Raw genomic sequence first — 12,855 nt, forward strand, 5'->3', positions numbered from 1 at the left:
AAAGTCATTTGATGCGTGCATAAATTTTACTCCTCAGCAGGTGCTGTCCAAAACAGTTAGCTTCTTGCCATGCATACATGCATGCTAATACTGCAGGTAAACCACAATAAATATTAAAAACAAACACAATGTAAATCGACTTTGTTCCCAGTGAGGGTTGGACTCGAGGTTGCCTTTTGTCACCGATTCTGTTCATAACTGTTATGGACACTCAACATTGCATCATGCGAGTGTGAAGCGGTTGGGATAAAGATCAGCACCTCCAAATCGGAAAAGGGTGTAGAGCCCTGTCTGGGCCGGGGATGAGACCCTGCCCCAAGTAGAGGAGTTCAAGAATCTTGGGGTCTTGTTCATGAGAGGGGGCAGTATGGAGCGTGAGATCGACAAGTGGATTGGTGCAGCCACTGCAGTGATGCAGACTCTGTATCGGTCCGTTGTGGTGAAGGAGTTGAGTCAAAAGGCGAAGCTCTCGATTTACCGGCCAATCTCCGTTCCTACCCTCACCTATGGTCACGAGCTGTGGGTCGTGACCGAAAGAACAAGATCCCGGATACAAGCGGACGGAATGAGTTTCCTCCGCAGGGTGTCCTTCCTCTTCCTTAGAGAAGCTACTCCTCCGAGTTGAGAGGAAACAGTTGAGGTGGCTCAGGCATCTGGTTCGGATGCCTCGTGGACGCCTCCCTGGAGAGATGATGGAGAAGGCAGAATAAAAAAACTAAAAAACGGATTGTCTAACTTGCAAATGAGCTCGGACAAACACACGTGGTAATAGACCTACACAATCTGAGCTGTGATTAAACAATATCAAATGAATGCTCTCTGAAAGCAGTTGACCATCAAATTACCAAATTCAAAACACTCACTCAAAGCCCAACAATATAGCATGGCCTTAAATGACTACAGCTACAGTACAATGCCATGGTGGTACTGATGTGCTGTTGTTTTCCAAGTCCATTTAACTCAAATAAATATATTACCCTGACATGAAGAAAATAAAATAATTGGAAGGAAGTCAAAAACTTTATTTTGGGTCATTTCGATGTATATCTAGTTCCTGTCAATGCAAAATAAATGGTTTTCACAATCAAATCAATAACTTTATCCTTTTTTGAATGGAAATTATTACTTTCAGTGACAACTACATGTAACAATTTTTACAGTGTATTTTTGATACATAAATTAAAAAAAAGGCTGGTAATTTTAAAGAAAGACCTGTATATCTCAATATTATAATAATAATAATAATAATAATAAGAATAATAATAGATTTTTATTAAGGTACTACATTGTTAATTAAAAAAAAAAGCTTAATGTTCTGTTTCTAAAACGAGGGAAAAGGATTCATTGATTTAGTATTTCTAATTAATAGCCTTAGTCTCTATACTGTCTTGTGGTCCGCACGTTTCTAAATGCAACCCTTTGGTGCTCATTATCCTTCGAGTTGTAGATATTATACGAGAAACAATTTCATTTTTGGCACATAGGGATTAAAGCCATCCAGTATATTTTCCTTTATTGAAAGTAATTCATCAATAATTGAATACATGCATGCTCCATAACCTGCTGCTGTAGTCCATAAAAATACACACGTACTGTGAGGCAGACCATCATTACAGTCCCACTGTGGCCATTAATAATCAACTTTATTGCATTGAATAAAATCACTAGAAGGGTTCAAGAATATTGCTATACTGTATGTCCGTACATAGTGGTGGATTATTTAACAGAGAACAAAAATTTGGATCACAATTCTACTTACGGTACCTACAACAACTGTCGTATCTAAAGTGTGGTCAGGAAATGTATTCAAATCTGAAACATTGTCATAATGCATAATGAACTGAGCTTTCTGCTGTCAGTCTTGTTATTTTCTTGTTTGATAATCACATTTATTTTGTGCAGACCAATGATCTATATAGAAAGTCATTTTTCAGTTAATGTGTGACAGGTTTGGAAAATTGGCTGCCTGACCCAGTTGAGGCTTTATCATGTCATAATCATGCTTTACAAATTAAAAATACTGGTCATCAGACATCATGTTCAAAATCTGGCAGCACAGTGCCCTAGTGGTTAGGATGTCAGTTCTGAGATTCTGGGTGTGAATCTCTGCTTAAGCCTTTCTGAATGGAGTTTGCTCTTTGTTCTCCCTGTACTTGCATTTTCCAAACACATGCAACAAAGAATCTACCCTGCTTGTCTCCCAAAAAATCATCTGGGATAGAATCCAGCTCACCGAAGATGCAGGAGGACAAGTGCTAAAACACTTCTTTTCTAGTGTCCTTGGTCATGTGATGATCTTAAGGTGTCTTTTCAGATACTACAAGATCAAGACGCTTCAATCTGCAAGCCCTCTTGCCCAACAAATTACACTGTAGTGTGGCCCTACAACTTTATTAGGTCACATGGGAGGCGGTTAGGTGTGTGGGGGTGTGTGTGGGGGGGGGGGGGGGGGGGGGTATCAAACGAGAGAACTGAGAATTTACTGGATCAAAAATGGACCGATCCACTTTATGGGTCAGTTTGACCCAACATTCTGGGTTGTTTTATACAAAATGACAACAACAAAAAAACTAAGTAAAAGATCTGACCAATATTTATGAGTTGTTTTATACTAAAATATCCATTTCTTGACTCAACGTTGGGTCAAATTGACCCAAGTAGAGGATCGGTCCATTTTTGACTCATGTTTGGGTTATTTTTGACCCAACTGTTTTTAGGGTGAAAAGTTACTTTTTCCAGTGATACGCCTTTTCTTTGAAACAAATGGAGGGCCTGTGTGGACGCTGGGGAGTTTAGTACAAATGTGTACACTGAGGCATGGACAGAACTTCAGCCTATAACAGCTATTGATTTTGCCATAATTCTGATTAGAGGGCTCTTTGTTGCACTCAATACCATAGATCAGTGGGCTATACAGTGAAACTGATGGTCCCAGCAAGGATCCAATATTTGGCTTCCAATTAATACCATTCTTGATTACATTTAAAATGAGAAGAGTCCCTTAGCATAGGAAACAGTTCAGCATGAGTGGCTCTCAACTGTCCAGACACTAGATAGAAAAATGACAATCAATAGTACATGCTCGATACTTGCGATTACTTTTTACGGAGTGCTGGACACCGTAACTGGCCAAGTAACATTATGATGAAAGATACTCATCTCCTACAGTTATAGATCGTGTTATGAACTGTAAAAATAAAACAGAATGTCAAATACTATATATACTACATTCACTTTATTATTATTATTATTATTATTATTATTATTATTATTACTAGAGGTAGTAGTAGTAGTAGTAATTATAATGCTGGTTTAACTCACTGAAGAGTAGACTTAGCCTATTTAGACTTAGCCCCCCCCCCCCCCACACACACACAAAGGATGTTCATCAACTCATGAAAAACATAGTAAAAGCCACTCCAAAGTATTTCTCAATGCACAGCATCTTACTTCAAATAATAGCATTGTTCTGTTTCTACGATCAATAATGCATTAGAAGAGAATCTAGAGATTTCGCCTTAAATCCGTGCAAAACCGAAACACAACAATGAACGCACTCAATCTCTATTCCCAAAGGCAACACAATCTGTTATAGCCTACGAAGGATGTATGTGCGCAGAAACACAAAATCTTTGTAGACAAACAGTGTGTTACTGGCTCTTTATGTAAATTAAGACCACACGCAATGTGGAAGGTTTACTGTATATTAACAGCATTCACACACTACAAATGATTCTCCGGACTGTTGCATGAAGTTTCTTTTTTTTTTTTTTTTTACTTTGAGAGACGCTCTTTTGCTTGTGATGGATTTCATATCTCAATGCTATATAAGATCATAGCATCACCAAGATTATTATAAATATTTAATAAAGCAAATTAGTAAAAATAAATGCAAATATTCAGAGCTGGGCACTTCTATTAATCGTCATTTCTCGTACTTGACGACGCCCACCTCTCGGAAAGTGCACAATGACGCAAAGCCTCGTAAAAATACAAAGAGTGAGCACTGACTAAAGCAGGTTTACATCCATCGATATACCACTGCTGTGTTGCACTTTTTTTTTTAACATATGTTCAAATTTGCCGTATGATCCCATTAAGATTTTCAGATGAGGGGGTAAAAAAACAACAACACGGAGGCAGAGCGCAGCGCCGCGCTTTGCGCTTCCCCGTTGCCATGGTGACTTGATGAATCGGGCCTCCGTTGATGTGGTCTTTTTAGTGTCGTGGCAACGCCATGTGAAACTACTCTGTGTTGATACAACTACCTCAAATTAGCTGTCCTGGAACAGAAAATGCTGAGTTTCCTCTCTCAGTTTATGTCAAATCGCTGTTCAGGGTTAGTCTCTGTGTTTGTTGAACATGCTTTGTGAAATGGACCCCAGCTCATATGCAGTAGAAACTCATGCGCCCTAAGCATGTTCCCTTGCTTGTGTTTTCTCTTCTAACTGAAGAAATTGGGGAGTAATGTGCATATGCCTTGGATATGTTTCTGGTGAGAGTTGGACTGCAGTTTATCACCGATTCTGTTCATAACCTAATGGACAGAATTTCTAGGCACAGCAAAGTCATTGGGGGGTCCAGTTTGGCGGCCTCAGTATTTTCATCTCTGCCTTTTGCAGATGATTTGGTACAGTTGGCTTCAACGAGACACAATTTCCAACTCTCACTGGAGTGGTTCACAGCCATCTGTGAAACAGTTGGGATGAAAATCAGCAACTTCAATTCTAAAACTATGGTCCTCAGTTGGTAACGAGATGGGAATGAGAGTCTGCAGTGATGGTTAAGAAGATTCACCAAACGATCTTCGTTCCTACCCTCATCTATGGTCATGAGTTGTGGGTCGTGACCGAAGTTTCCTTCACAGGGTATCCGGGCACTCTTTTAGACATATTGTAGGCGAGAAGGGGCTTGGAACATTGAGAGGAGCCAAATGAGGTGGTTTGGGGGTCTGGTTAAGCCATCCAGAAACCTTCCTGGTGGTATTGCAGATAGAGAGACTGGAGAGCTGGAGAGACTGTGTCCCGGCTGGCTCAGGAACAGTACACCTTGGGATTTTCCCAAAAGAGCTGGACGAAGTGGCTGGGGGGATAACTGCAATAACTGTTGTCTCTGCGACCCAACCCCGGATAAACAGAAGAAAATGGATGAATGGATGGACAGATGGATGGTTTAGATACATTTTTTTTATTTTTATAAAACGTGCTGTGGCAAATTAGGATAAGTTTATAGTCAAAATACATCACTAAATTAGTTGGATTTAACTTTTGAGCTCCTGCAAAAGTACGTAGAGGGTCAGTGATTTGTACATTTTGCTTTGTTTGAGATTTACAATGGAAGGATTTGAACAGATGTCATCTGTCAAAATTAGGGTAGCAACAGTCAGGTAATGATGCATTTCAAGGGACAGAAACAGGTGCCACTGTAGCTTCTAAAGACTTTCTTCTATTAATTATGTACAGATCCATTTACTGCCTAAGGTGTGCACACACTACATGGTATGCACATTACACAAAAGCCCATCTTTAGCTGCACAGCAGGCTTCAACGATGCTTTGAATGAATGCCCTCAGGTGGCCTGAACGGTTGATTTTCTTCCCCACGCTGAATTCCTACAGATGTAACAATTGTTGGAAAATAAAGACAAAAACACATCCATCTGACATCATGTCATATCCTGTAGTAACAGGAGAAAAGTCAGCAATTCAGCTCTGTAAGCGTCAGTTTAGGCACACAGGTGCCGCACACTTTTCAAGCCTTAACGGTTTTCCAGGCACTTGTGGTTTCAGCCTTTGTTTTTCACAGCTCGAGTGTTCTGTCAGCCACTGAGTGCACAAAAACATTATGTTAATGAGTGAGCATACATCTGCTTCAAGTTCAGTTTTTCTCCTGGTGTTTAAGCATGTTACTTCTTTTCAACCATAAGCTGATCAGACAGATGGTTGGACAGACAGCTTTTTCATCATCGCATAAAACAACATCATAGTTGAATAATATGTAGACACACTGTTCGATATGGTCCAGTGGCCCATGCACAAAATACAGATTTCAATCAGCAGGTGAATAAGATACAAACGTGCACAAATGACAAGCCTTCAAGAAATAATTCCATTAAAATGTACGTGAGTCTGTTTGGCTTTCTGGACAGTTTTTAAAGCCTGCAATTAATGTTGGTGCCAGAAATGAGCACAACCTTAAGGGATGAGCAGAAGGAAGACAGAAGAAGCTTTGAGTGAGGGTAAACACAAGAGTGGGGGCGGGGGGAACGCAAATGGGGAGAACACTTAAACAAAGTGTTTAATTGAATGCAACGGAATCTAGGCTGTGCAACACTAAATGCTGCATACTAATACAGTATACATTTGAAAAATACGCTTGAAAAAAATGTCTTTGTCAAAAGAAATGAGTTAAGTCAAAATTAAATGATGTTTTTGAAAGCGCTTGGAAACAATTATTTATCACAACACTGCCATTTGTATTCAGGGTTTCATAATTATATTAATTAGGCTTTACATAATCAGAATTGTTAGGGCCAATCATCATTCACTGATCACGAGATAGAGCAATATGTCTAATTAAATGACTTTTTCGTTTACTGTATATTTTTAAAAAGTTAGGCTTTACGCGATCGTTTTGGGTGCAATCAGCTATCGATGAGTTTGGGGGAAAATAAAACGATACTTGATCACAGATTCACTCAGAGGTTGGAGAAATGTATCTGTTTAAGAAACGTGTATATTTACTTCACAGTCGACCACTGCCATAGTGGAAAATGTTTGTATAATTAGCGCCCATTGAAATGCACTGGGGGGAAATGAACAATTTAACTCCAAAAATTCATTAAAATAAAATAAAATAAAAATGTTGATAAACATTAAATATGACATGTATTTTTTACATTTTTCCAACATCTCCTTCTCTGCCATTAAAGGGATCATTCAGCTCTCATGTATTTTTTTTCTATCAGGAAAATGAGGCACGCATTATCAATTTCATCCATTTGTTTTTCAGAAATCAGAAAACAACTAACTAAAATCCCCTTCAGAATTCCAAAATAGCCAACTGGCCAATCTAGATCCAGTCGATCAGATTGGTGTAAAGTGTAATCATAATAGGTGGCATGCAAATTGCTGTTTAACATTAAAGGAGCATTGTAGATTTGTTTGTTTGTTTGTTTGTTTTTACTTGCGACTGCATTTATGTGCCCCATTGTGGAAAATAAGCAAGTCAAAAAAAATAAACAAGCAGACTGCTTGTTCCTTGAGAGACATCATTAGGGCTTCTTTTTTTTTTACAATCATCTCTCAACATATTTAAACATCTGACTTTAGACTGCGCAACAAAATCTGTCTCTGCTTTTCTTAGCTTCTTCGGTGCATTTGATCTGTGGCTGTACCTCTGAAGTGACTTGATAAACGCATTGAGGCAGCGCCGCCAATGAGCAGCAGTCACACACAGTTAACCTCAAGATCTGGAAGTGTTTGTGAGTCAACGAAGCTTCACAAACTCACTGCCAGTGTCTGCTTTTGTCAAAGATAGGCTATATAAAGAGTGATTAGGTTTAGCTTAGTGATCTTAAAATTCACAGTAAAGTGAGCCAAAGGTCTCAACGCTCTCGCCGTGGCTGCAAGGTAAGCGTATTAAAATTGATTTGGGATAACTGGAAGTTATGAGGTTACAAATACGCATGGTTACTTTAGTCAGTTGAGTGTACAGTATTAGCGTAAACATTGCTATTATAGACATTGCATACAAACATGGCAGAATCATGAACAGAGGAATGCTACAAATAAATGTCAACTTGTCATTTTGATAATGAAGTGTTTTCTTTAGTCATTTTGTTTGTCTAGCAGCTGTAATTCAGTAATGATAAACCAAAGTTTAGATCAAGCTGATACCATTTTAATGACTTGTTGCTCCTGTAAGAGATCACTGTAAATACAGCCAATTTATAAGCAACACTGTATGGCTAAAAGAAAATCAATTCATTAAACATTGTTAGCTTATAAAGATGATTCAAGGTAGAATAACGAAGGTGCTTATCTGATATCCAGACATTATTATTATTATTATTATTATTATTATTATTATCGTCATCCTCATTTAATTTGTATGTACACTCAACAAAAACTTTTTTTTTTATTAGATGAACTCAAATATCTAAAACTTCTTCCACATGCACAATATCACCATTTCTCTCAACTATTGTTCACACACCAGTCCAAATCTGTAATAGTGAGCAGTTCTCCTTTGCGGAGATAATCCATCCCACCTCACAGGTGTGCTATATCAAGATGCTGATGAGACACCATGATTAGTGCACAGGTGTGCTTTAGACTGCCTACAGTAAAAGGCCACTGTGAAAGGTTCAGGAGGGTGGGGGGTGTACTGGTTTTCTGAGTCCCCAATCACCCCCCCCCCCCACCCACACACACACACACACAAAATTAAACATAAACTTTCAGAGTGGTCATTTACTGTGGGCAGTCTAAGGCACACCTGTGCACTAATTATGGTGTTTAATCAGCAACTTGATATGGCACACCGGGGAGGTGGGATGAATTATCTCGGCAAAGGAGAAGTGCTCGCTATCACAGATTTAGACAATATTTGAGAGAAATGGTGATATTGTGTATGTGGAAAAAGTTTTAGATATTTGATTTCATCTCATAAAAAATGGGAGCAAAAACAAAAAGTGTTGCATTTCTATTTTTGTTGAGTAAAAATTGCAGCATCAGTAAACGCATATTAATCCCTCTTTATTCAGTCTGAATAACTTGTGGCATAGTCCGCTCTGAACAAAAAATGGCAGCACGACTGTGGTTGATTCTAATTAAAATGTTATTGCAATGTCTGTATTTTATATATGAGTTTCAGTTTTTATGACGTTATTAAGATCAGACAGGGAACCATTATGTTGATCATTATGATGATGATGGCGAGGAAGTTATTTTAAAAAGCGATGAGAACAAACAACATCTGTTTGTGCATGCGTGCGTACATGTGTGTGTGTGTGTGTGTGTTGTTTTGAAGCAGCCACCTGCACCCAGGATGACTCTGCAACCATTAAATCCAGTGAACTGCGAAGGCCTCCTGCAACCGGGCTGTTCTCTTCTACAGCTTGATGGTGAAGTTCTCCTGTTTGGCCAGAAAGGATGGCCAAAGCGCTCATGTCCGACAGGAGTCTTTGGTGTGCGCTTGAAACAGGGTGAGCTCAGGTTGAGAGCCATCTCTTTCTCCAATGACTCCCAATACCTTCCTCCTTTGCGCTGCCCTGCTGTCTGCCGCCTGGATCCGCACGACGGACTTCCGGAGAGTTATCTCATCCACGGCGGCCGCACACCCAACAATGACATCTCGTCAAGTCTTTATGCACTTAGCATGGATAGTCGTGGCTGCAATCGCAAACTGACCCTGCGGTGTCAAGAGAACGAACTGGTCGGTGAAGTGCCAGGCGCCAGATACGGACACACGGTCAGTGTCGTTCAGAGCAGAGGAAAGACAGCTTTTGTGGTTTTCGGTGGAAGGTCCTACATGCCCGCGAAAGAGAGGACTTCGGAGAACTGGAACAGTGTCGTTGACTGTCCTCCTCAAGTGTTCTTGTTCGACATGCAATTTAGTTGTTGTTCTGCTTACACTTTTCCAGAGCTCAGTGATGGGCAGTCTTTCCACGTAGCCCTTGCGAGAGACGACCGAGTATACATTCTTGGTGGTCACTCTTTGAAATTCAACGGCCGACCACCTCGGCTCTTCCGTCTGCACGTGGAGCTCCTGCAAGGTAGTCCGGTATTGTCGTGTGAGCTTCTCAACTTTGGCCTGTCCATCTCAAGCGCTATAATCACTCGCACGGGCCCTGCTCACAAATATATTATCTTAGGAGGATATCAGTCAAGCTCTCAGAAAAGAATGGAGTGCAGCACTGTCACTCTAGACGAGAAGGGGATTCACATTGAGCCTCTTGAACCGCCAACATGGACCCCAGATATCATTCATAGTGGAACTTGGTACGGTGGTGCTGCAGGGGAACAAAGTATGTTGCTAGCAGTGCCAACAGAGGGCAGGCCGTGCCAAACAAATATGCATTACTTCTATCTAGTAAACTTCCAGAAAGAGGCCGACAGCAAAGAAGACAGCCAGGAGATGACCGATTATGACAATTCCACTCCTCTTGAAGATTCAGACGAGCTCTATTTTGGTCGAGACACTCAAGAGCTCGAGGTTAGTAGTGAGAGTGAAGGTAATACCTACAACGAGAAGGATGAGGAAGATGAGTCCCAATCAGGCTACTGGATCAAATGTTGTCGTGGTTGTCAGCTGGACCTGAATACATGGGAGCCATATTACTCCACTGAGCTCCAACGGCCAGCCATGATCTTTTGCTCCAAAGGAGGGTCAGGACACTGGGTCCATGCCCAGTGCATGGAGCTACCTCAGACACAGTTAGTTAAACTCTCCCAGGGCAACAAGAAATACTTCTGTCTCCAACACGGGGGTCTTCCTAACCAGGAGATGACCCCACCTAAAAAGGGCATACCGCTAATGCGTACCCCTTTAAAAGTTAAACAAAAGAAATCTCACACAGCTCTCAAGATGTCCAGAGACAAAAAAAGTGTTTTCAGAAGACTTTTTGATTAACAAGCTTAGGTTGGGAATTGACAGTTGAGGATGACCATGTCTTAAGTGAGTCTTTGTCATGTATAGCAGGGATCAACAACCTTTTTGAAGCTGAGAGAAACTTCTTTCGTCGTGATTTACGTAGAGGCCAGTTACATACACATTTCTGAAATAACGAATTTGCTCAAACTACCTTTAATATTGTTGTTGTTATTTTGCCGTTATTAATAATTAATGATTCAGTCATCTCTGCCAGTGTTCGCATTTTCAAATGATCACTTCTACAACATTCCTAGGAAATCACAATGTCATATAACTGGTTAACTGTTCTTAGAACAGCCCCTCCGCCCCATTTTGGTGACCCCTGGCTGAGACAGTAAAAAAAAGAAAAAGATTAAAGATAAAACTGAAATATTAAACTGCATTGAGTCTTAAAGCTAACACATGTATGTCACAAGTGACTTCTGTCAGTAATAGTGTTTTTACTATGCATTTGTGATTACATAAAAATTATGAAAATGACTCTTGATGGTAGTTTTTTTCCTGGCCTTTGTGTTGTATGTGACGTTAAATCAAAAATGTTTATACTGTATATTGAATCTTTTAATCAGAAAATAAACAGTTGTTGTCATAACAGTATTTCATTTTACCCTTAACTTTCTGTACTGAGTCAAACAATAACAAGAGAACATAAAGTGTTAAGAAACACAATTACAATTGTTTCTGTTGACTTTTTATGACAATTGGTCTGCAGATTAATTTAATGTAAAATGGATAAATAAAATGACAAACCCAAGTAATGTTTATTAAGAAAATAAAATTGTTAATTTTCAATTCCGCTGATGTTGATGTTCACTTTCATTAGATTTTTAATTTCAAGACTGTTTGCAATTTTACGACTGTTTGCTTGCTTGTATGTTCCCAGTGACCTCAGTGAATTTATCATGAATAACATTTTCTTAAGGATTATTACTTTTATGGAGAAAAAAAATAAATCAACAAAAGAGTGGTTGTGTGTATGTGATCACAATAAAGAACATGAAAAGTTTGTGGCTTTGGCTTCTTACCAATGTCTTTGTTCCTCATCTACACTGTTGCAAGTAGCTAAAAAAAAAACTAAAACAACAACAACAATTGCAGAATACATGCCAAATGTATTGATCAATATGTTTTTTTTAAATCCTAATTAATCCAAACCATTACTCAATTCATGTATCTAAGTGTATGAAAAGAAACACAATGACAAAATTTTCCATATCTGTGAAAGTTTACTATTGAAGAAAAAAAAATTCTGTACAACTGAATTTGGTTTAAATATGTAGTACAGTGGTGTCCAAACTACGGACCAGGGGCCATTTGTGGCCCGTTATCCATTTTTTGGCAGCCTTCAGCATACACTTAAAATAATTTTTGACATTATTGCCCTCAATGCTTTTAAAGGTGCATTGTGCCATTTAAAAATGGAATGTTAAAGCTTTTTCTACATCATGACTGCTCCACCATTGCCCAGATGAATATGAAGAGCCCTGACTGTTTTACTCTGACTGCACCTATCAGCTTTTATCTTACCTTTATAGTAGAGTGTGCATACCCTCACACTCCACAGTTTCCTTGGGGAGGGGAGGGGTGCAGTTTCATTGTGCAGTTGCACATACTCGCACGCGCCCCATGAACGAGCCTGACACATATGTTGCAGTTACGCTTTGGGCCAGAGGTAGCAGTAGCGAGTAAAAAAGTGACAAACTGCACAAAGATCCTTAAAAAAATTTTTTTTTAAAGTGGGATGGCAGCATAAGAATGGGAACTATCACTACCACTACTAATAAACTTTTCTATGTATATAAAGACACAAATAAATTTACAGCTAAAGTAGTAACTCGTAACAATGTTTCTTCATAACACTTTGCAGAATCAATATCATTCAGATTTAGAAGCAAAAATGGTTTGCTCCACTTTCTGTTTAGTGTCAAGGTGCTACTCAAAGGAGGGGCAACTCTATTCCAGGGGGATAATGGGCCGCGGGCTACCCCAATACCTACAAAAAGTCCTCGACCATTTGCTTTAGTGATTTAAATTATATAAACAATGTATAACTGCTTAAAGTAAAAATATAAATAAATAACATTAAATTACAAATTGTCCTTGCATCTTTCTATTTTATGGGGCCCTTAGAGGAAAAAGTTCGGAGAACCCCTATGTAGTGGAAATGCTGAAATAAAGAAATAATTACTTGAGAGAGAAG

At 39.3% G+C, this 12,855-nt stretch overlaps 1 protein-coding gene across 1 annotated transcript; it reads left to right on the plus strand.

Moving 5' to 3' along the window:
• Positions 1 to 8,781: 8,781 nt before the first annotated feature.
• rag2 (recombination activating gene 2) lies at positions 8,782 to 11,506 on the plus strand. Its single transcript, XM_077568579.1, has one exon. The coding sequence runs from the start codon at positions 9,051 to 9,053 to the stop codon at positions 10,632 to 10,634; it is 1,584 nt and encodes a 527-aa protein (XP_077424705.1). The 5' UTR covers positions 8,782 to 9,050; the 3' UTR covers positions 10,635 to 11,506.
• Positions 11,507 to 12,855: the final 1,349 nt, after the last annotated feature.

This window comes from Vanacampus margaritifer, chromosome 6 (assembly GCF_051991255.1).
Source record: "Vanacampus margaritifer isolate UIUO_Vmar chromosome 6, RoL_Vmar_1.0, whole genome shotgun sequence".
Classification (NCBI taxonomy): domain Eukaryota; kingdom Metazoa; phylum Chordata; class Actinopteri; order Syngnathiformes; family Syngnathidae; genus Vanacampus; species Vanacampus margaritifer.